This window comes from Ammospiza caudacuta, chromosome 3 (genome assembly GCF_027887145.1).
Source record: "Ammospiza caudacuta isolate bAmmCau1 chromosome 3, bAmmCau1.pri, whole genome shotgun sequence".
In the NCBI taxonomy this organism is placed as follows: domain Eukaryota; kingdom Metazoa; phylum Chordata; class Aves; order Passeriformes; family Passerellidae; genus Ammospiza; species Ammospiza caudacuta.
In genome coordinates, this window is record NC_080595.1 from 99,417,313 (window position 1) to 99,441,696 (window position 24,384).

General features: G+C 39.5%; 1 protein-coding gene across 3 annotated transcripts; it reads left to right on the plus strand.

Moving 5' to 3' along the window:
* Positions 1 to 987: 987 nt before the first annotated feature.
* On the plus strand, positions 988 to 21,103 carry ASRGL1 (asparaginase and isoaspartyl peptidase 1). Of its 3 annotated transcripts, none has more exons than XM_058802339.1 (7): positions 988 to 1,039; positions 1,930 to 2,198; positions 5,888 to 6,030; positions 10,965 to 11,119; positions 15,335 to 15,453; positions 17,274 to 17,384; positions 20,049 to 21,103. In XM_058802339.1, exons 2-7 carry the CDS (start codon positions 2,012 to 2,014, stop codon positions 20,282 to 20,284), a joined length of 951 nt encoding a protein of 316 aa, XP_058658322.1. In that variant the 5' UTR covers positions 988 to 1,039; positions 1,930 to 2,011; the 3' UTR covers positions 20,285 to 21,103. The 3 variants fall into 3 exon arrangements, with proteins under 3 accessions (XP_058658322.1, XP_058658323.1, XP_058658324.1); XM_058802340.1 differs by lacking the exon at positions 988 to 1,039 and adding an exon at positions 1,806 to 1,848; XM_058802341.1 differs by lacking the exons at positions 988 to 1,039; positions 1,930 to 2,198 and adding an exon at positions 2,911 to 2,949.
* Positions 21,104 to 24,384: the final 3,281 nt, after the last annotated feature.

Consider the following 24,384-nt stretch of genomic DNA (forward strand, 5'->3'; position numbering starts at 1 on the left):
TAACTTAAAACTATATTTAAAACACTACTTAAGTGAATTAATACAGCGTTACTTTCTAACACAACACATATAATACTCATTTTAATATTTGTGGAAAGCCAATCATAAAATACACATTTTTCACAGACTCTTATTTTTTACTTTTCAGAAAGAACCTTTAGCAGCTCTACTTTTAGTTAACTACTGTTTGTTCCACCAGCAGCGTATAATTAGAAACAAACATCAAGCTCAGTTCTTGTCTTTGTCATCAGTTTGGGAACAGTGTGGCCACTTAGAGCTTATCCTCACCGATACATATACTTCTATATGTATGTAAAATGTGGTCTGTGCCAACCTGCCCGGGATGTGCGTGATGATCCCAAGGACAGAAGCTCCCTCGGCCTACAGCTCCTTTTAGCCTACAGCACCCCACAGACAGCCCGAGCTTTGGGAACGGGAATAACCCGGCCGGCCAGAGGGAAGGGCGGGCACGCGGGAAGTGCTGCTGAGGATTGGTTTTGGGGAGAGGTGCCATTTTTCTAATTTAACTCGAGGGGAAATCAAGCGGTGGCAGGCGGCGAGCTGGTGTGACAGCGCGGCTGCGGCCGTGCACTGGGCGGCGGCAGCATCACTGCCGACTGAGGGGGAACCACGCCGGGATGAGCGCGGCGCGGCGCCACCCGCAGTCGAGAGCCCAGGGGCGGGCCGGGCCGGGCCCACCTCAGGGCCAGCGGCAGCGGCCCGGCCCCTGCCGGTGCGGGGCGGAGACCGCGGGGTGCGACGGCACCAGCCGCCATGTTCGGTGCGGGCAGGCCGGGGGCGCCATGTCTGTTAAGGGCGGCTGCGGCGGAAGGTCCCTGGGCCTGCGCCCGCCCGGACCGCCGCGGGCACCCGCACGGGAGCGCGCCCAGAGCGGCCGCGACTCTCTGCAAGGACGGGGCGCTCCAGGTGCGGTCGGACGCTGCACTCCGCGGGAACGCCGGGGGCGGGCGGGAGAGCGGCGCGGGTCCGCCGTGAGCGCGGCAGGGCTGGGTCTACGGCCGAGGGTAGCCTGTTCTGGGTAAGGGAAGAGCGTAGCTGCTGGCTGAAATAAAAACCTGAACGGCCTCGCTTACGGGAAGATGTGCCCCACAGCAGCCCCGGCTGGGATTTCCTCTGCTCCCCGCCTGCTGCCGTCTCGGCCGGCCTCGCCTGGGGCAGCAGGAATGCGAGGGACCGGAGGAGTGCGGGAGGCTCTGTCGGAGGGGTTTGCTTGTTTGATGAAAGGCTGCCTCCAAAAATAGCCGTCCCCGAGAAACTTTTCACGAGGGGTGTTTTTTCTGGGAAGTGCCCCAGATTACAGTGGGAGATGAGTTTGCTGCTGCTTCTTTGCCTTTTTCTGGAAGCAAAACCGGTTATTTGCATCACCAAAGATGTATAGCAGCTAGCAACAATGGCTTTTGCTCGCACGAGGCCATAAGCAGTAACAAGACGGCGTTGGCTGCCAGGTGTGAATGAAAACCTTGTTTTCCTGCTCGAAGTTCAAAGTATAGCAAGAGGTCAGAGGTCTGGGATCCAGGTGGTTGAGCTGGGTAAGCCTTTAACTCGGGTCAGGTCAGTTGCCTTTCTTTATTGCTGGTGATATTACTCTACTCTGACAACAGGCTACCCATCTAAAACAAAGAGCAGTTGGCAGGTTCAAGGGTTACTCAAATGCTTATCCCCATGTAATTTATTATTACCAGACAGAATTAATACATACAACCCGATTGAAGAGTAACTTAGCCTGAAAGGGGCCCTTGCTGTGCCATTTGACCCAGACCCTTCCTCAGAGCAGGGCTGGCCTCGAGAGTTGCACCAAGCTGCACGGGGCCTCAGGAGCTCCTCCATGTGAGTACTTGGCTTCCCAGAAGTAAAATTGTAGCAAACTACCCATATGTGTTACCTAACCTGTAGCCGCTCTCCTTGTAGAGGGAACCGCATGCGAAAGAGTTCTCCTTCCCATCTCCTGACCTGTGTGCGCAGCTGAAAGCCAGAGGAGGAGCTTGGCAGGATGAAGCCGGTCATCGTGGTGCACGGTGGAGCTGGCCGGATCTTCAGAGAGCGAGAGGAGGGATGCCGGGCTGGGGTTGTCAGAGCTGCGCTGCGAGGTTACGCTCTCCTGAAGAAGGGAGGCACCGCCGTAGATGCAGTTGAGGAGGCAGTACGGTCAATGGAAGATGATCCTCATTTTAATGCAGGTAATTTTTCTAAGGATTAAGTGGACTTAGAATCATATTATATTTCAAGTGTTTTGCCCTGATGCTTCTGAAAATCCTAGCTTGTATTATTACTGTTGCATTAGTATTGATTTATGTTCATTGCAGTGGAGTAAATACTAGTGTCACAAAATAGGTGGTTTTTCAGCACGGTATGTAATGTAGTTTCTCATAGTACACTTAGGAAGATGAGTTATGCTTTTGCCATTCCTTCAGTGTTATGTATCTGCCATTTAATTTGTGTGGGACTGTTTTACATTTCTGTAAATCTTCTGTTACTGTGCTATGTATATCCAGTTTTAAGACATGGACTCTTACAGAATATGAGTTAAGTTAATGTCTCTCTTTAAGGCTCTTGAATATACCTTGCAGCTTTGTTTAATCCTGAGTGCTTGATCTTTACCTATTGCCACAGAAATACTGGTGTTGGGGATTTTAGGTGGTTTTCTATTCATTAATGCTTGCAATTAGTTACTTTGTAAATAATACTAGAGAAGCAATCCAATTATGGTGTATGAGTTGTAAATCTATACCTTCCTATAGTAAGGGTTTGTAACTGAATTCCCTAATGAGTAATGTGAATTAATGTTAGTGGTCGTAATCAAATACGTTCTCCTCTTCTTAGGACCTCAAGTTTATTATTTTTATGAATTTCAGCAAAAATATTTCCCCACTCCCGCCGTGATGTGTCAGAAAAGAACATGGAATGAAATGTCGGTGCTCAGTATCTTAGGTAACACAGCTATTAGTTATGTGCTCAGTTAGTTTGCAGAGGTTCATTTGTTTCATCTCACCTTGAGCAGTTTTTATTTAATATGAAACTTTCATTGTTTTGTTATTGACTTGAGTTGAACATTTTGATTTTTAGAGCACTCATGCTGAAATTATGAAGTGGACTTGAAGGTACAGTGTGTGCTTTTAAATAGTTGGCATCAGAGTGGCATGCTGTCATTTAGCTTTTACTTAACTGGACTTGAGCCTTCACCCATTGTTCAGGTAGTGGCAAGTAGTCTGTTACAGAGATACCTAATTGTGTCAATGCTCATTAGGTACAGCTCCTCTCAGAATCTGACAAAAATTAGCTGAAAGCTATGTGAAAAAGACCCTGATTGGAGTAGCTGTTTAAGACTCAGTGTGTGGTATTTATCTTGATAAAAGGATAAAAGCAGTTTTGCTGTAATATTTTCTGGGCAAACAGACATTTCTGAGAGACAACGATGAAGATGGGAAAGAATGGGCAGAGCAATCAAGTTGTGTCCCTTCTTTGCGTGATAGGGTGTGGCCATGCTGTGTAGGGTTATCTTGATGTAGGCTTGGTGCAAGGGCTCAGAAGCTATACTGGTGTATAAAATTACCATTTTAGTGACTTGTGCACCTAATAAGTAAGCAAGTTGTACTTGTGGTGTGGTTATATTTCTGTGTGATCTCTTTGGCTTGCAGTATGAGCCAGCTTGGCATGAGTACTCCATGATCTATTGATCCTTGCACACTCTTTCCTATGCAGCCTTTCCAGGACAGAGGACAGATGTGTCTATCCACAATTAGAGGGAGTTGGAGTACTCCTCTCAGTATCCCAGCTGTGATTGGGCTGATGTCAGACATGTTGATTATTTGTTTCCTCCTAGATTTTCTGTTTTCTGTCTCTTTCTGTTTCCCAACCCTTTGCTTAATAAGAAGCCAAAAAGTTTTATTTTTTCAGCACTGCTGCCCATGGGTGCCATGGCCTCAGAGGCTGGTAGTCCTTACCCATTGCTGTGGAAGGCAGGTGAAAAGGCAGCCTGTAACCACAGAAGGAAGGTTTCATGCTACCTGAGATCACTTGAGGTTCAGTAATTAGATTTGCCCTGGTGCACAGACTTTCATGGTGACTAGTGAAATGAGAAAAGTTGGCTGTACAGCTCACAAAGCTGGAGGAGTTGTGGATACTCCATCCCTGCAAGCATTCAAGGCCAGGTTGGATCAGGCCCTGAGCAACCTGATGTAGTGGGTGGCATCCCTGCCTGTGGAAAGGGATTGGAACCAGGTGATCTTCAAGGTCGTTTCCAGCCCAGGCCTTTCTGTGAGTCTATGGCAAGTGAGGTGAATTGTTCTTAGAAGGCACCCACCAGTCTCTCTTTGCCACCTTTAAAAGGAGACTTGTTTAGAAAGCTGCCTTTGATTACAGAAACTGCCTGCAATTGTTTTCTGCTCAGCAAATTTTTAAAAATTGTAAAGTGTATCCTATGAGATATGTCCAGTAGACATGGGGCACTCTTAATGTGGTGATGAAGGGGCCTTGTTGAGTTTCCCCTGGAACATGGTTCTGGTCACTGATGGTTGGGAAAGGGGTACCCTGGTTCTAGTGTGAATTTTGTGATCATGGGTTAGAAAGCCTACCCTGTCAGAGGATGTTAAAAGAGCATGGCAGGGTTTATCTGAGAAAACAATTCCTTACCAGCATAAGGAAAAGCTGGAAGAGTGATGTTCACGTGGGTGGCACAAGGCAATTAACCTGTAAGCTCTTTACAGATCAGTCTAGAAGTTAACGTATTGTGAATGATGCAGGACTTAAATGTGGAATAACTGAATTAGCTGGAGACAGGTAAAAAATAACTTTTGGGGGTTTGTCTGTATGTGGCAGGGGCACTTTTGAGATTACAAGAGGAGGATTACAGGATTTAGCTGCCTTTTGTCACAGGGGATTTAATTTCATATATTCTGGTCTGAAGTACTTTGGTATAAGTTTTATGTCAGTTATTTACAGTAGTTTCTGACTGCTTTAATGTTGGTGTAACAGAAAGTACAAAAGCCCTACTGCATTAGTTATGTATAGTGCACAGGTCTTTTTATCTGAGGTACTGTGTGCATCTGCCATGTTTTGGTTTGATTTTTACTTTTCAGGTTTAGTCTTCACCATCTGTATTAGCAAGGCTTGTGCACTTGATGACTTAGAACCTTTTATTCCTCTGTGGTGCAATTATTGGCATTATTTAAAAAAACACCCTATTTGTCTCATTTTGTATGTCATTAATTTTCAATTGGGTTAGTGATAGCACTGATAATTTTAGAAGAAGATAACTACCTGATGTTTTATTACTTAACTTTTATTTTATAAAATTACTTTATGTACTGTTTTTATTTGGTAATGGAAGAACTTGTGATTTCAAGCTTTTGCTACAATAGTGAGGGGACACTTACTCTGCTCTATTAATTTTGGCACTTTCTTGGAGTGCTGTGTGATGTTCATCTGTTGATGGGATCAAACACTATACTATTTCTTTGGGTGGTGTTGTATCCTCCTTTGGAAGAGCTGCAAAGGCAAAATAGTACACTTAAAAGGGATCTGGGGAATAGAGAATTCTATTCACGATGGTTTGCCCATCTAACTTTAATACCAAGTATATAATTTGGATGGGATTGGAAATGTGTTTTTAATCTTATGAAAAGGTAAAACTCAGTTTTAAAATAGATGTTGTACTCTGTGAGACTTCTGTTAGTGGCTGGATTTTGTGGTTGTACTCAGCAGTGTTTTTGCTGGATTTTTTGTATTTGGGAGATACTTTTGGTAAGTCAGCAAAGTGGGAAAGAGGCTGCTTGCTGAGAGCTTTTAATTGAATCACCTGGGTGGTTAGCTCTTAATGACTTGCTTCTTTTTCTCTTGCCCCCTACTTTTTTTTTTAATTTGTCTTTAGGTTGTGGATCTGTTCTAAATGAAAAAGGTGAAGTAGAAATGGATGCCATTATCATGGATGGAAAAAATTTAGACTCTGGAGCAGTGTCTGCAGTTAAGTGCATAGCAAACCCAATAAAACTTGCTCGACTTGTTATGGAAAAGGTATGCTGATTATCTACTTGGTATGAAGCATTTTCTTTTCCTTTGAACTTCAGCCAGTATATTGATAAACCTCAGTGATGGTGTTTGTGTAGTGCTTTAAAGCAGCAAGGAAGGGAAAAATGGATTGGAGTGTTTGGAAACACTATGGTCATGATCATGAAGCACTTACCTTAAGGGGTTTTGAGAAATATTTATAAACAATAGCATTCTAAGGAAACATAACTTGACCTATACATTTTGGTCTCCTGTAGTTCCACTGCTGGTATTGAAGGGGTTTTTTTGTTGTTTTTCACTTGTTTTTTGAAGAGCTTTTATGTTGTCACTGAGTGTTGTGCTTGATCTTGCAAGATTAAAGTTAGGTAATACACTGTTCACTTTGGAACTGAGTTCATGGAAATGAAATAAATGACCCAGTTACATATTTGGCTATGTAATGCACTCCTTTGTTCTGGGTAGCCTTTTCCACTGTGACCTGATCAGGTGGTAGCACCAGTCCAGTTGTAATCTTCCACCAGTAGAAGATAAATTAGCTCTATGCGGTGCTGACAGGTTTTTTCCAAGATAATCAAATTTATTATGGCAGTAAAATATTACTTGACGTTCTATATAAGATCAATCCCACCTTACTCCACTAGGAAGTCCATCTAATACTTGCTACAGCAGACTTCTCTTATGTTTCAGATATGGTGCAACTGATCTGTGTGATATCTGTGCCTGTTTTACTATTACAAGGTTGTGACAATGATCAAAAAGTTTGTTCTGTCTTTGGAGTTTACATTTTCATTCTACCTAGTGCAACTGTCACTTTGTTGGAAAGGTTCATATTTATAAAAACACTTATTAATAAAGAAGATTTATGTTTCTTTAACCTTTCAAAATTGCTTTTGAGGGAACAAAACCTGTTTTGGTGATCTGTAAAGATGATTGACATTTGTCTTGTCCTCAATGGCCTCCAAAGCAGAAAGGATTTTTTGTGTCCTTAATTGAAAGATAGTTCTGCTTTTAAGATCAGAGCATTTCACTAGCATATTCAATATAAATACTTCAGTGAAATGTATGTCTACTAGAAAGCAATGTTAAAACTTGTGATGAATAAGGTTTTTTCCTTCATACAGAATGTTATTAACTAGATCAGTAAATGAATATAGGTGGTAGACAGCTTCACAAGACAGAATTTGAGAATATAGATGAAGGGTCGGGGGAGAGATGTCTCTAGCATGTTAAGGTGAATGTTGCATTTTATTTTATTTTCTTCTGTAGAGAGCTTATTTTAAGGCCTCTTGTTTACTTCTTATTCCAGAATCACTGATTTATTTCTTTGTTGTCTTGTCTATGAAAAAAATCCTATTTTAGTCAACAAGAAAAAGCTTAAAGTGACAGTGTTGAATTTTGAGAATATAACTTTGCAAAGTGTGTTTTAAAAATAAAACAGAAAACCCCAAACCAACAAAGAGAAAGCCCTCTCCTCTGTCTTGTCTATTACAAAGTCTTTCTTGTCATTGCATTGTGCTTCTGGTGTTCAAAAGTGTTGAGGCTAAATTTGAAATGAAATCATACAATTCCACTGTACAGGACCAATATAATGGTGCAGCCCTGACACCATGACATTTTGTGGTACAGGCGTTATCTTTGCCAAGATGCAAAAAAAACTCTGTGCATGATGATAAATTCCAAATGTAAATGTTGGCCTAAATTGCTCGATGTATCCTGAGATGAGTTTCTCTGCTTCTCCATCTCCCATACATGGGAATACCAACTGATGTTGCTCTTCTGCTCATTGTTGCCCCTCTGTTCATCTTGGACAGGAATTTTGGGACACCAACCCAGGGTATTTCACAGTACATTTCATAGTGTGTTTTGTTGTACTGTGCTTGATTAAAAAGCATTTTTAACTGTGAGACTTGGGGGTAATAAGGGTAGTTTTCCTGGGGTCTTAAGTCTGTGTGCATAATTCCCAGTGGGTTTTGAGTGCCTCAGTACCGTAAAGAATTTTGAAACATGCGGCTCCTGAAAACAAACAAACCAACCAAAACCATCCTGCTCGTCTGCTTGTAATTGTATTTCCATCCTATTCTGGAACTGTGTGGGCTCCATCTGGTGGCCAGAGTAGCTCCTCGAGGTTGTGGTTGCAACATTGTCCTTTTTGGCTGTCACTTTCCCACTGGGCTCAAACTTGTCCAAATTCATGAAGTAGAAAAAAGGAGAACAGCAGAATAATTGCCATTCATTATTTACTGTACTGTTGGTCACAGGAGCTTCTAGAGGTGGAAGACTTTTAGTGCATTTACTAATGTAACACATTCTTGAAAAAGCACTTAAATTTCTGTTAGATTATTCCTGTTTGTATTGAACATAAATAGAATGATACATTGATTTTTTTTTTTTTTTAATTTGGGGTATGTAATCCTTCTCAGCTCCAAAACTTCATTAGGTGGGCTTCTCATGAAAATTAGAGCACTAATTCATTGGTGTATTAAACTGTGTACATTTTCCCCTACTCTTATTGTGCAGGACTTTACATTAGGCAAAAGACAATTCAGCTTAGAACACAGACTTCTTGAGGCAAAGGGCCAGGTTTTTTTCTGTGCTTCCAGAATTGTTAAATGAAGAACTTTGATGGTCTGAACTTAAGGCCCAGCAGAAATTTGGGGTATTTTCCCCATTTCCAGTGAAATTAGCTAAAAGTTTCAGCTTTTGTTGCTTATTTGTAAGATTTCTCGAACCCTTTTCTTGTCCTTTTACATTACTTAATATCAAGTGCATACTTTTTCTAGAAGACATTTACATAAGCAAACATATTAATGAAACTAGAAGAATGAGACAGAAAAATGTGCTTTTGCATTATTTGACAGTGTTCTACTAGTTCTTTTGATTGACAACATCTGTTGAAGACAGTGATAAAAATCACCTTAAGACATCTTCTTTTCAGTGAGGACTGAAAAAGAAGGAAAACAGGAAACCCAAAGTTCTATCGTAGAAGTTTATTTATCAATATGCAAGTATTTCTTGCTTGTGTACCCTAGGAAGGTGCATATATTATGCAAATTTGCATATGAGAGGGATGGAATCCTATGAAAAAGTTTTTAGAAATAACTTCCATTTTTTATAATAAAATTTCATATTTTTAAGACTTATTTAAAGGATGCTATAGTCTTAGTTGCTGAAGAAGGCAAGGGATGGAGAACACAGCCTTCTGGTACAACTCAAGGCTAAAGCAAATTTCAAATTTCCTACAAAAACCCACCAAACAACAAAAAAACCCCAACCCACACCCACAAATAAAAACCAAACCTATTTTGAATGTCGTATTGTGTGCTTCTCGTGGGTTAATGGTAGTGGCAGAGGGGGGCAGTATTGCACAAAGAAGTTGGCTTTCAAGTCAAAGAACACTGCTCATTAGTTTTGTCAGAAATAGGTTGGTCTTACATTGCCTGGTAATATGGTGACTGCACTCAGCATGCAAACCCAATGTCTGCTTTCACACAGGCAGGGGACTTCTTGTCACCCTTAGTATTCCCTAAAGCAATGCTCTCCTGAATTAAAGATTAGTTAAAAGGCATGTCGATTTTCAAAAATGTTTGATGTCGGGTCTGCAACATCAGAAATGTTTCTAAAGTGTTGTCCTCTGTCCTTGTCCAAAGGCCTTAATGCAGAGGCTGTAATAGGCTTAAGTAGAGATCAGTGTCTCTGACTTGGGAAGAGGTTTGTCTGGAATCCCTTAAAACCATGCAATGCTATGTGTTGGTCATGGTAGTGATTACTGGTCATTGCTTTAGAAATCAGCAGCAGGTGATGGCCTGCAACATCTTAACCTAAAGCTTTGAGACTGTAAATGTCCTCCAGAATGTAGCATGGTACAGAAATACCCACCTCTGCTGTCCTTACTTCTGGCTGAGAGCTGGCTGTGTGCCATGTGGGTGCTTGGCAAGGCTCTGCAGGGCTGCTGCCTCCAGCATCATGGCTCTGTTTGCACCTCAGCTGCTCTGCTGAGCTCTGCTGCTGCAGGGACAGAAAGGCTGGCTCTAAGTTAGGTGCTCTGCTCTGAAATGTTCTGTGCTCTAAAACCTTCCCAGGTTCTGATGAGCAATTGACAGCTATGTAATTGTGCAAGAAACTGCTTACTTTTTGTCACATTAAAACAAAAAAAAAAATCAGATTTCAGTGCTCAGAGCTACTACTAAAGTATAAGGATTAATTAAACAAATTTATCTGGCAAACTTCTCTAAAATATGAACTAACCGAGCTCTACAGACTTTAAAGCATGGAATTAACGAAGGTTGTTGAATTAAAATCTGGTTTGGAGTGGTTTGTAAATATAGAAATCAAAATAGAACTTTCAGGTATTGTTAGAAGAGAGTAAACGTTTCTTGGTCAAATCCATTAGAAAGTATTCTGTTCTTAAATTTGATCCACTGAGTTAATAAGAATAGCAGCCTGTTGAAGGAAATATTTAAAATGAAATTTAAGGAACATTTTAGTTGTATGCTATTTACATTTGTAAGTTCTTTTACTAGGTGTAATGTCTTTAAACAGGAATTTATTTAGCATTCTTTTGAATAAAAGTCTTCTAAATCTCTTAGTTAACTGGACAAAACTGTTAGCTATGTAGTAATTTGGTGATTCATTTGAAACATTACAAAACAGTTGCCTACAAATTAGCTAAAGAACAAATTTACCAATTTTCCCTCTCCCATTATAGTACATGTTAAATAGATATGTCCAATTCTTTTCTATTGTTGGTTAAACTTTGTGGTCTGGAGAACTGAAAGCTTCTTCAGCTATAGTGGAAGAGGATATGGACAGAAGTTTAGACATTTTTAAAATAAAATTTGTAATTTTCATTTTGTGGATACTTCTAAAGGTAGCTGTTATACAAAGCTGCTAAGTACAAGACAAAAATAAGAATTGTCAATGAATTTTTTGTCTTTCTGCAGACAAAGCACATGCTGCTGACTGACCATGGTGCACACCTGTTCGCTCAGGCCATGGGTATTCCTGAAATTCCAGGGGAGAAACTCATAACTGAGAGATCCCGGGAGAGATGGAAGAAGAACCTTGAGCCAGATTCCAACCCCGAAGAGTTTCAGAAGTAGGTTAAATATATTTTATTTTCAAATTTGGGTAATTTACTTTGGGCTATCTGGTTACAAAAAACTCAAAAGAAACCAAAAACCCCCGAACGAACAAAGCGACCAAGAAAAACAAAACCCCAAACAAATAAACATGTGGTTTGGTGCAGTCTTTACAGTGTGTCTTTCTTGAAAGCAGTAGAAAATCAAGCTTTCAATGAATTTGCTTAAACTTAAATGACTGGAACAAACTTGATGAAACTTGTTGCTGCTTAAGAAGATTATTGGTCACTTGGACAATAGCATAGGTTCTGTGGCTTTATTGGAGAGCAAAGTTAGAACTTGTTACTGCTCTTAAAATCATCAGTTACAGAAGTGCATAGAGTAGCTTTAACAAGCAGTAGATATTATTTTGTATAGCTTTTTCTGTGGAGGAACTGGTTTTAAAAAATCAGTGCACATACCTAAAACAAGTTAATAAAAAAGCCCCGAAAACCTAATCAAGGCAATGTTGGTTAAGTATTAAATAGATGATCAGATTTGTTTTGAAATTGTATTAGATAGTTAAACAACATCAGAGTTTGACCAGCAATTCCTTCTGAGTGGTAATTGTGGCTGTTGGTTATAAAAAGGAATTAAAAAAATGACCAAGTTTAGTGGTCATTTAGGGAAGAGAGATGCTGCTGGATGCCCAACAGCAAAATGAATGTCATTTGGAAAACAAGCCAGTCTCATGAAGTAGAGGGGAAGGTTAGGGGGACAGTAAAGGAATGAAAAACATCAGGTGTCAAGAATGAGTTCTGTGCCTTTGAGGTAGGCACAGTCACTTAATTGTTTTGAGCTTCCATTTGTACATCCATGGTTGTGGTGCAGGAAAATACTGTATTACATTACATAAATGCTGTATTATGTGCTGTTCATCTGTTTTGTGAAACAGGAGTAATGGCAGGAGCAGAGCTGAATTTGTAGATTTGAAGGAGGAAATTTCTTCTGTGAGCATGTTAATTAAAATCCATAAAATTATAAATTACAACCTGTGTGTTACTTTCAGTAAATTGCTGGAAGGGAAAACAAAGTAATAAGACAAGTATGAATATGGTCTTGTAAACAAAATTATGTTGTTCCTTGACCATAAGGTCTTGGTCATAGTTTGTTTTGTATCTAACAGAAGTTTTCTTTTGATCCATGGTTTGTCCAAGGACTGTGTGCTATTGTCATTGATTGTGAAGAATTTTGAGGATGGTGTAACCACCACTGTCTCTTGTTCTCTTGAACATAGCAGTTGGAATAGCATGGCATTTAAGTCTTCATTCATTCCTCATAACTGCTTCATTTTTACCTTTGTTTTTGTTTGGGTTTTTGTTTGTTTGTTGGTTTTTTGGGTTTTTTTTTTTCTGAAAACAGTGTTAGGCATCTTCAGTTCCAGCATGGACTTCCTCTGGGATATCTGATAGTAAAAAGCTTATGTATTTCTGAAAGGCTGAAGACTTTTTCTTGTCATGGCCATGCTGTTCTTTTTCTGAAAACCAAAACATCAGCACAAATTCGCAAAGTTGAAAACAGGTCTTTTTAATGCAAACCCATTTCATTCTGTATCACATGTGGAATGTTCTTTTTCCCTGTTATGTCCACAGTGATTATGCAGAAACTTGCCTGAGGCGAACAGACAGAAGGTGAAGTAGTATTAGTCAGAGGCAACATAATACCAGATCATACTGGGAATTTGAAGGTTGGTGTATATTTCACTTCCAGTCCCTTGATCCTCACAGTGTTGGAAACCCTGTGGTTTCATAGGCTTTGCAGGTAAAGTCTGGTGTCTCCATAAGAGATACCTTTCTCCTCTGGTGGTTAGAAGCTTGCATTGATTTGTGCTGAAAGCTTAGGATTCCACTGTGTGTGGAACATTCCACCTTGCACACGAGAAGAAGGTGTGATTTGATTTATCTGCACACTGCAAAGACTCGAGCAATACCCTTGTTAAGGATATTAAGGATTGTTAAGGCAAACTGGAGTTTGCCTGAGAATCCCACAGAAAGGGTATTGAGTGTGGCTGTAAGGTAGCAAATGGGCTCCTAGCCCCACTGTGAATCACACTGGTAGAGTAACTTGAGGAGGTATTAACTAACAAGGACCCTAAAAACAATAAACAGAAAAACCCCACTCTGATGCAGGACTGAGAGACAAAATAGCAGGTAACTCGTTAGTTAAACAGGGATGGTGTAAATACATGTCACTTCATGGGTATTGGATCATGAAAGATTTAGACAAAAGGAAATTAACAAATCCAAATAATACATTCTGTATCGCAGTATATAGGAATAATTCTTGATTGTAAAAATCCCTAATAGCATCCTCCAGTACACCACAGGTACTTGCTGAGGTTCTTGCTACTGTCAATAACTAAAAATAGTGAGATTGTTATAATTTGATAGCAGTTTTGTCTTTGTTAATGTTTTGGAGTCAACTAGCTGTGCAAAAAAAAATTATTTGTATCTTCTTTGTTCTGAAGATAATCAAAGGAAACGTTACACTACAGCAGTAAAAAAAGGGACTGTAAGAAATCAAGTGTAGTTGTCTATTTGCTCACCTGCAGATGAGGTGTGTTTGACACATTCACTTTGTTATTTATTGCCAGTTGTGCTCTCATGCCAAAGCAGGTAATTACTGCCTGTGTCATCTGTGTGCTTTTATTTTCACAGTTGCTTAAGGTAAATACTTATCTAAGAAAATATACCTCTGGATACATCTTTCTTAGTTTCTCAGGAGGATCTAACTTTAGTTGGTTGAAGGGTGCTACATGAATGTGCAAGGGAGTACTGAATTTACTAATGTTCTTTTCAGCAATTCACTTCTAACAGATGGATGGGTGGGAAGCCCATCTGCACCATCATATCAGTTTGAGATGAGGTCCGTCTCTACATAAATGTCAGAGCAGCCTGTAAGGCCTGTGATTCATCAGTCAACTTGGAATTGCTGTGAATGAAGTGTAGGGACTGACAGTATGATATTTTACATAAGCAGGAGGGAACAGGAAGTTGGGTCTCTGAGAAACTGGCTGTGGGTTTCAAGGTACACAAAGACTTTGTCTGACTTAATTAGCTCAGGTTTTGCACAGCTGTAGAGAAACCCTCACCAGTGCCCAGGCAAATTCGAAAGGTGTTCCTTTTCCAGTTGCCTGTTGGGTAGCTCCTTGAAGGATTGTTACAAATTATTTTCCTGTGTGGAGGAATTTAGATAATTTTTGGGGTTTGGTGTACTTCTCCTAGTCACATACTGGTTTATGTTTCTAGGAGAATTGCTAAGACTGGAATACATGGGTATTTAAACTGTTGGTTCTCAGTCACGTCTCACTTCTCAGTGCAGCAACTGTTACAATAAGTCACCACAGGCTTTTTTTTTTCCATACACAACTACACGTGTCTATTTTTAGCAGGCTATTGTATATGTCTTTTCTGTGTTGAAGAAATAAAGATAAAGTTGAGACTTCTGTTTTCTTCAGTGCCTGAAGATTTTTAAACCAATGTGAAGTTTCAGCAGAGTCTACTGGCCAAGTGATTTAAACCTCAAGATTATGTAGCTGCAGAGTACAAAGACTAAAGTATGTCTTAATGATGCATTGTGAGCAATACTAGTTGAAAGGAAAATAAATAAGCTTTTTCTTTTTTTTTATAGCATTCAAACATTAAGGGGAGTAAGGAAAAGGAAAGAGGAGGAACAGGAAGGAAATGATTCAGTGCATGCATAACATTACTGTCCTTTTCTGTATTCACTCATTTACGTGCATTGTCATTAATAATTCCGGTTAACCTCCTGTTGAAACAGTGGAGCCAATTGTTGCATCTTCAAGTTGCCATTTAGGGGAAAGTTGTGTGTCAGTTTGTGTGTCAGCCAAAAAACTACTCCAGAACTATAATGACTAGAAGTATTTCTGCCTTGTGTGCTTTTGTTTTGCGAGTTTTTTTCCTCCCCAAGTTTCCATGCTATGAAAGTAAACAAGTCATGGGGGAAGATTTAAAAAAAAAAAGAGTTTTCTACTCTATTAAATACAAAGCTTGTGAGAATTACTGCATGTTTCTTGTTATTTTTGTAATGAAAAGCATGGCAAAAATAGCTTCATTATGAGTAGTAATTCTGTTGTAGAAATCTCCTGTAAAGGTACCTGGGAAATAAAGGCAACGTGCTTTGGCAGGTATGCTTTAATTCTGACTGATTTTATGAACTGTTTTTCTTGGCAGAGACCTGGGAACAGTCGGGGCTGTTGCTATAGACAGTGAAGGCAATGTAGCTTGTGCAACATCCACGGGAGGACTCTCTAATAAAATGATTGGCCGTGTTGGTGACACAGCATGCATAGGTATGGGGTGTAGGATCTTGCCTTTCACTTTTTGGGGCATCTCATTTAAAGAAAGAAAAAAAAGTATTGCAATTCTCCTTTTCATTAGTGAAACAAAACATAAATACTAGTCCATCTGAAATGGAGGTCTAACATTCACATCTATCAAAGCTAAAGCTCCTTACAGGCTTGGAGATATGCAAGAAAGAATTGGAAAATGGGGATGGGAGTTTGTTTTTTCTGTTGTTTCTTCAATGCTAACACCTGTGTTTCCTTTCTGTTGATTCTGATCAAGCTCTCCTTTTTTATGGCTCTGCTTTCCACTAAGTCAAAAACTGTAGCCTGTTCCATATTACCATGCTGTTTCCTCAATGCTTAAGGAAGTAGGTGTAATTTCAATTACTACTTGTTGTATCAGTGAACAAGAATTACAAAGTGACTCGCAAATTTGAGTAAATTCCTGTTCTTAAGAGAGCCCTGATAAGACTGTCTCAGAACCCAATAGAAGTGGTGTGGAATAAAGGAAATATTTTAAGAGATTTCTTATCCAAGTATGAAGAGACACTTGAAATCCTTTCTGCAGACTTGCCAATTGATTTCTTCAGGGTTCTGCCATACAGCTGGCATTTGGAAAACAATTATTTTTAGTAAAACATGTTCCAAACTCAAATAGCATTGCTGTTGGCAGTATATTATTATTATAAAGCTGTCTTTCTTTTGCATACAAAGTTACTGACATTTTGGTATCCTCTGGATTTTGACTATGGTTTTCAGTTTTGTGTCTGACTGCAGCCTTCTGACTGCAAATACCCTCCTCCTGTGTAGATTATGTTCAGGGTTGTTATAGCTGGGGACGTGGGTTTGTGAAGGAGAAGTGAAACTGGGCACTTGTGAGCATATTGCAACTTTTGATCTTGCCAGGCATCTTCAGGATTTGATACAGAAATGTCAGCTGTGCTTTTAAACATCAGAGGCTTTGGTAAGGCAGCATTGACTTAATATGGCAGTGTTTTTCCACATGTTACTCAGAGTCCATTAAAAGGGTCTGATCAAGAAAGCACAGAAAGGAAGAAACTTTCATTGCTCTTCTAAGGCCTCTTTCCCCTCCCCCAGTACCTTGTTTATAATGTTGTGGTATGTTTCTTCCTAGCTCCTGGGAAATATTTTTCTTAGGAGATGTGCTAGAAATATGGGTATTGAGCAAGCAGAAGCTTGGTAGAGAACAGGGTGTGGAATGGGCCAGCAAAACAAGGATGGGAGAAAAAAAAAAAGGGAGGGAAGGGGAGTTCAACAGAAGAAACACTCTGCTTGTGGTCACGACTTTGAAGATTCTTCAGGGGTGCTTTGAAATTTTACTAGAGCCCATGCTCTTCAAATCTCTTATATGCTGTGGAGGGTAAGTTCCTCTCAAACTGGTCAGCTCACAAATGTCCTCACTAGATCTTCCTTCATATCTTCTCAATTGATGTGACCTGGCATTCTGCATCCTGTCCCTATCTTGCTGATCTTCAGTATACCCCCTCTTGCTGTCCTGGAAAATATTTTTGCCCATTCCTGTGGAGTGTTGGCCTGCTTCTGCCTCTTGTACACAAACAGATCACTAGTCTTCTCTCTCAACTTGGCAACTGACTTGCTTCAACTGTTGTTCATCTCTTTCATATATTTTACTTTTCATATTGTGGCATAAATGAGAAGGAAGCTTTTCTGACACTTTGCTTTCAGAAATACATGGAGCTAATGGACCTAAAGAAAGAAATGTTTGGTACCTGTTTTGAACAATGCAGGGCTTGTAAATCATATTACAGAATATTGCCTTCTTTTTTTTTTTTCCCTTTGAAAAGGAAGTGGAGGTTATGCTGACAACCATTCTGGTGCCACTTCAACCACAGGACATGGGGAGAGCATTATGAAAGTGGTCTTAGCCCGACTGATTCTCTATCACATGGAGCAAGGTATATTCCAAACTTGCTGTAATCTGAAGTAAGGAGGATAGGAAGCATTGCCTAATCACAGATTTCAGTGTATATGCTATCATCCTAAAACAGCTGTCAGGAGAGTTGCTCTAAGGGGTGTGTGGATGGGTTAAAACAAAAACTTTAGAAACAAAACAAAGTATTGAATTATTAATAAAGCTAAAATAGCAGAAGTAAACAGAATTATCTCTGCTGCCTGATACTGAATCATGCTTTAGATCAGTGTACATTGAAAGACATTACTGTATACTTTAACAGAAGTTCTCTTTAATAATTTTTCCCCAATTATAAACTAAAATTCTGTGAACAGGAAAAAGAAAACAAGTAAAAGTAAGATACATTTAAGGGAGCAGTTAGGGAGGGCTAGAAACAGATAACTAGAGCTAAAATAGAAAAAATAGAAAGTATAGTGTATTGCCTTTCTAAGAAACTGTAAAGGTCATTATTGTAACAACTCTGATTACAGCAACAGAAATTATTTTAGGACTTTTTAACCATGATTTCAATTTACATTTTGTTTTGGAAAATGTACTAAACATACTGGTGGGTATGTGGTAAACAGCTGACACAGTATGTCTTATGTGACTGTAATACAATCTGACTGTGGGATGACCCTTTGTAGCTTTACCTTCATGACTTAGTCTGTCATCTAAACCCTTGATTATGTTAGAGCCCATAAACATAGCCAGACAACACACTTGTGTTTCATGCAGTTAAAGAATCATTAATATAGATATCACCATTATTTTTAGAAATAAAATAATTTTGGAGCAGTACAGTGTAACTTGCTTTGAGATCTACCAAAGTGGAAATAGTTGGAAAACACTCAATTTTACATTTTCATTGGAGAGGGAGTAAGAAGAGAGACAAGTAACAGCTGTGAATATTTTTGTTGTGCTTTATAGGGCTGTTTGCATATAATGGGTGCATTCCTCTAAATCTCATAGCTGACATGACAGTTTCAGCATAAAATACAACCTACAGATTATTTCCCAAAGCTCTTAACACGTTATGCTCTCCCTTTACTCTACAAATTAAGTCTCTGAGTATTCAATTTGTAAACAGCTTTCTAAGCTCTTGTCTAAACTGTATAAACCAGTTTCTTCTCTGGCGTAAAGTTAACTGCATTGCAAGACTTATGCATTGATAGCAGTTATCTGGTTTGTGATTAATCAATTTGAAAGGCAAATGAGGCTCAAATTAAAAAGTTTATTGGAAAAAAGAAAATTAACCCACATGTATTCATGTCTAGTTTGTTTGCACTTGTTCACCCTGTCCATGCTTGCTTTACCTTCATTCATCCTGCCCCGAAGTATAACTCAGCTGCCAGGAAAACACGTCAGCAATTAGATTCTCCCCAGCCCCTCCTCCCAACATATTTCCATGAAGGCACTGAAAACAAACCCTTAAGTTGGTGTGGCTTTTTGAGTCCTTGAATAGTGAGCTGAAGTTGCATGTGTAAGAACAACTGCAGAGCCCTCAAAATTCTGTTCAGCTAATTGGTAATTCGCATACTAAATATTCTCTTTTGGACAAATGCTGCAAAATTTACTTCTGTATTTCAGGAGTGAATTGCTTTGGCAGTCTTAACAGCTGTTGGAATTTCAATCTTATGGTGGCAGCTGTTATCTTGGTGAAAAATCAAAGAGTGAAATACTGACCCTTTGAAGACCGTGCCACTGACTTGAATAGTCACAGTGTCACCCGTGCGTCAGAGTAAGGAGCTTTATCCTGTCAGTCACCACTGCAGTGAATAATTCTCACTCTGCTGGTTTTATTTGGTTTTAACTCAAAATTTGCAGGGAAGGCATAGAGGTCAGGTTTTGTTCTATAACCTAGGCTGTGTAACATTACTGAGGGTCTGTATTTTAGGGTAATTAGGCCAAGCCAACTGCATTCCTGAATGCATATTTAAACTTGTAGTGAACAAATATTTTGCAGCTATTACAGGCCTGTGTGTATGATGTACCTATTAAATTTCATTTATTTAGAAAATACTCCTGTTAATACAAATCAAGTAGATAAAAGCTAAAGTTGCATTGCTGGTCCTTTGTCTGATGTCAGACCTCATTTTGCCTGGTGGTTTCAGAAGTTTCAGGAAGAGTCATGCTGATGTCTGCTTTTGATAAATTATGACAATGTGTAGTACGTGCCTTGAGCTCTGTTGCAGCCAGTGGAACTAGAACAGAGATGATGACTGAAATTTTTGACTGTTTTGATGTGTGTTTTTTCAAATTGTAAATGCTTTAGATCTAACTTGTCATAACCTTTGATGAAAACCTTGCAGATTGACTTTTTTTTCTAGTCAAATGATGGCATAAGAAGTGGTGCGTCTTGAACATAAAGTTTGTGAGTTAGTTTTTATTAAACAAATGAATAAATTCTGAAACAAACTAATTCTGAACTGAATCAAAATCAGAAGCTATGTAAATAAATACTTGGGGCAATACCACACCGTAGCAGCTCTTCACAGCTGTCCAGAGCCTTTCCAAAAATGCTTCCTTTGTTAGAATGGAAATTTCTTGCCAATTTAGTTGAAAGAGAAGTTAGATTTGACTGGATCCATGGGGAGGGGTGAAATTTTAAGAAAATTTAAAAACTGTCAGGACAGGTCCTATGAAGTGATTTTGTTTTTCTTTTCAGGAATGTCACCAGAGGTTGCAGCAGACACTGCGTTAGACTACATGAAGACACGAGTTGGGGGTTTGGGGGGTGTCATTGTTGTCAGCAAGGCAGGAGAGTGGGCAGCAAGGTTCTCCACCAAGCAAATGTCCTGGGCTACTGTAAAGGATGACAACCTGCATTATGGCATTTATGCTGGGGAGAAGCATATAAAGTCTGTTGATGAAGCTCTTGCGTCTGAAAGGGAGGGATTCTAAGAGTGAAGAAATGAAGATCTCCAGTTTTTGCTGGAGGACTATGACAGTTGATTTTGTCTTTCTGAAAGATCATTTGGTTCACAGGCATTACCACATTTACAGTCAAAACAAAATCTGGACATTGTTCTTTGGTGGACATGTGTATATGTGTAGCCTTTTAATACCTTTGTGAAATCAGATACTCCTTTTTTAGATAAGAAAGAGAATGGTCTGTAGGTTCCTTGGTTAGCATGCCTTAATCTTACATTAAAGGGAGCCTGAGTTTCAGTATTAGAGAAAGTCCTTTCCACATCCATTCTCAGAGACTCCTACCAGGATAATTTGAGAGAAAAATACCTATTAATTAAAAGCTGAATTTTGAAAATCCAGAGTCTCTTGAGCAGCCGTGTCATGGTACCAGCTTGTCAATGGTCAATGAAATACCACCAAAGAGCAGTGAAGAGTTGAGATTAAAATTGTTCCCACAGGCTTGAGGTAACTTGTCACAGGATATAATGAAGTAAAGAAAGTAACTTTCTCCAGAGAAGGGAAAGGTGATGCTAAGGAGCTCTAATTCCATTCATTGACATCACAACCAAGTAGGCTAGAATGTTTCAAACTGTATGTGGATAGTTAACAGGAAAGATGCTATGGACTTAGTATCTGGGGTAGTAATAGAGAAGGTCATGCTTTTAATAAAAATAACAGCAATCTTTTCTACTCAAATGCAAAGGTGATAGGCACCTTTTAGGTCAAAACATGAGACAGAGATGCTGATTAACTGGAAAAATAATTATCTGAAAGTAAGTGATCAAAGCAAGTTGTACTAAAATAAATAAAACTGCCTGTTAACAAGCTTCTTGTGTGAAGTCTGAAACATTGTCTGCAGAGATTTTCTTTTTTAAAAAAATTGATACTCTGTTACTTCTACATTTTCTTCATTAAGATTTTGTATTTTTAAAAGAAAAATTCCTTTTTTATTTTCTGACTCTCAACTATGTTTTTTTTGTGTTAAGAACTGTAATAATTTTATGCATTTCAGCTGGTGACTAGATTTTCTCTTACACGCCATCATTCTGTGGAATGTTCCTTTCACAAGATAGCCCAAATAACAGTAACAAAAATCTTAAATTGTGGTTTGAAACCGCTCCTTCCTGGGTCCCAACTACAATAAACTGTATTACTGAGTTGGCACATACAGAATAGTGGGGTTGCCAAGACTGTCTACACTTGCTCTGTGCTTTTTGGTTTCTTGGATGTTGCAGGTGATTGGGTGTAGACAGCAGTGGTTCAAGAGAAGATGGGAGATGCAAACCATGACCCTGGAGTACTTATGCACTTTTTATCAAGTACAACAGAAGATCATGCTGAAAATGGCTGCTGCCTGATCATCAGAGGTTCATAAAACAGTAACAGTAATTCTAATGTGCTCATTGGTAGAAAAAAGTAGCCTTCTATTGAGTAAAAATGAGATACCAATCTTACAGGGCCATGCTATTCTCTGGGGGTAAAAAAGGTAGCTTCCTTTCCAAAATACATCCAAAGTATTTGTCATCAGTAATCTGCTCTGTTTATCTCACTTATCCCTACTGGAAGATAAAATAGAAGAATAGCCTCTATGAGTTCAGTCAAAATTCACTTTGCAGCATTATTTTCATGAAATTTCTCAATGGGGTTTTTTTAAATTAAAAATAATCCAAACTGAAGTATGTTTTGTAGAGCTAAATGGTGATGCATAGAGGCATGGAGGTAGGCTGCACACAAGAATACAAATATCTTGTCATGTATACTGGCTTTGTCAGATGAAAGAGTGCATGGAAGGCACAATCCTTATAATCTTTCCTTTGCTTAAAGTGTGTGCAGGGAGGCGTGTTTACCCTCCAGTACTGCTGTAACACCTGGTGTACCTTCTCTGTAAAGCTGTTTGTGTGTTAACAGTTTTTGTTCAGGCTCCAAGCTGACCAAAACCCAAGTGATGGTTAGTGTAGCAGCAAGCATAAGTTGATACACCTGCTGGGTCGTTGATTGGCAAGGATTTGGTGCTCTGCTAACCCTGCCAGCTGGCTTTGGGTTAGCTTTGAACAAGTTCACATCGACCCAAAATGCACCAGCAACCTCAGCAGCACTACACTCAGGATCTTAGGGATGTCAGAGGGAATAGTAAATGGCTACTAATTCACCTCAGTTGTTCTCAGGAATACCATGTGATAAATTGCTGGCACTTGACAAAGTCATTATCCTCTATAGGTTCTTCTGTCACTCATAACTAGAGTCGCTGTGCACCTTCCAACAGTGCGTTGAGCACTGTGGCTGCCATCTGCTCTCTATGATTTCTTCTGCCTAACCTTCCCCTTGGTGCCATGCTCTATGTTTCCTATCAAAACTCTGACTTTCAAAAATATGCATGGCTGTTATGTTGCCTAAAATCAAAAGACAAAAACTTGCAACTGATAAAAAGCAGATCTTTCATTAAAGCTTTCAGGCGCACAGAAATGGCTACCTGCATGTGTGATAAAGGATTGCTGCAATTTGTTATAAGGTTAATTAATTAGTATACCTAGCAGGTACATCCAGTAGGAGATCAGTTGCCCCAGTAACTGACCCTTAATCAGCCCCTTGGAGTTGGTACAGGGGTATTTGTTATGTCTCTTAATTTCTGGTGGAGAACCGGATATTCTTGTTAGAAATTCTTTTCCTAAGAGTAAGACTAAACAGAATTTCAAGAATGTGTTAGAAAGAGCTAGGTTATTATTCTAAAACGTGAGAAACAGCAAGAAAAGTACTAGAAACCATATAGCAATAAATAAAAATGTACAAAGCTATGAATATATGAAAAAGCTAAAAATCTTCAGCTATCAGTTATACCTTTCCAGTTCATGTGGGACAGGGAATGACTACCTGTGCCTTACATGTGGATTGATGGCATTTGATAATCTTCAGGCTGTAGTTTGCTCCACAGTTCAAAGGATGTCAGCTCAGGCAAAGCACCAGTCCAGGCATTCAGGGCTATATGCTTCTCTTCCAGGTAGCTGACCGACACTCAGTAAAGGTATGTGATTTCCTCACCTGATCTAGATAGCAGGTAGACCTCTTATAGGATAGTGTTCCTCTCCCTCATAAGGGGGAATGGCAGCAAATGGTCAGGGATGTGGTAGACCTATTTTCAAAGAAGCTTGAGAGCTGAGGATGGAAGAGTTTTCCTCTCACTCTCTTGCTTTAGCCCTTTCAGTTATGTTCTTTAGCTAGAACAGAGTGAGACTTTGTTGCACATAATATAAGAGGTTGCTGGTGTTGCACGGGACTCCCTAATGTTTTAATATGCTTACATGTTGTCTGACCTTTGTGAACATTGAGAAACCACCCTTTTTAAGGGCTTTAACATTTAACAGCTTTTATAAATGTAGTTGCAAGATGCTGAACTTAGAGGGGATACCAACAGCAGGACAGGAAGCTGTGTGCCCCTGCTGTGCGCTGCTGCTGGAAATGAGCCTCTAATCCAAATGGCTGTGACCTGGATATCAAAGAAAGAAAATTAGAGGTTTGTTGCCAAGAAACTGGGTGTCCTTGGCATCTAGCAAAGCAGAAACAGTTTTAATTATCTAATTAAAGTGGGGCATCCTGTTATTTTATATCATTTAGAAAGCCAGTTGTGGATGTTGTCCTGTTGCTTTCTTAGTACTCTGTAGAAAGGGTCTCTGACATGCACAGATAGCTGTGATGGGTCTACATATTAAAGCAAAGATGTTAACAAAAGCACCAGGGTGGTGACCACTGACTTTGTGCACATATTGTTAGTTCTGTGTAGGTTTTGCTTCATAATTTTTGCAAGTTGCAAGTAATCAAAACTTGCTCTGTAGGACACCAGCATTTTGAAACTTATTTTTTTTCAGTGCTCTACTTTGTCCTACATTTTAGTTCTTTGTCTCTGGGGTGGTTTTCATTGACTTTGAAATCTAACTTGGCAAAGTTTAATGGCACTCACTGTTGTGCTTGTTTCTCTTCTGGTCTGCTTTTCCTTTGATATGCTCTGATAAATATTTGCTGTGGGACAGATTTCAATCTCAGTTACGTCAGTATAAATGAAAAGCAAAAAGCATGGTCACTGAAGTCTGTGATTATGC

Coding starts and splice junctions, on each gene's coding strand:
- ASRGL1 (XM_058802339.1), top strand. CDS start 2,012: ATGAAGCCGGTCATCGTGGTGCACGGTGGAGCTGGCCGGATCTTCAGA. Junction 2,199..5,887: donor TGATCCTCATTTTAATGCAG/GTAATTTTTCTA, acceptor ATTTGTCTTTAG/GTTGTGGATCTGTTCTAAAT. Junction 17,385..20,048: donor TCTCTATCACATGGAGCAAG/GTATATTCCAAA, acceptor TTTTCTTTTCAG/GAATGTCACCAGAGGTTGCA.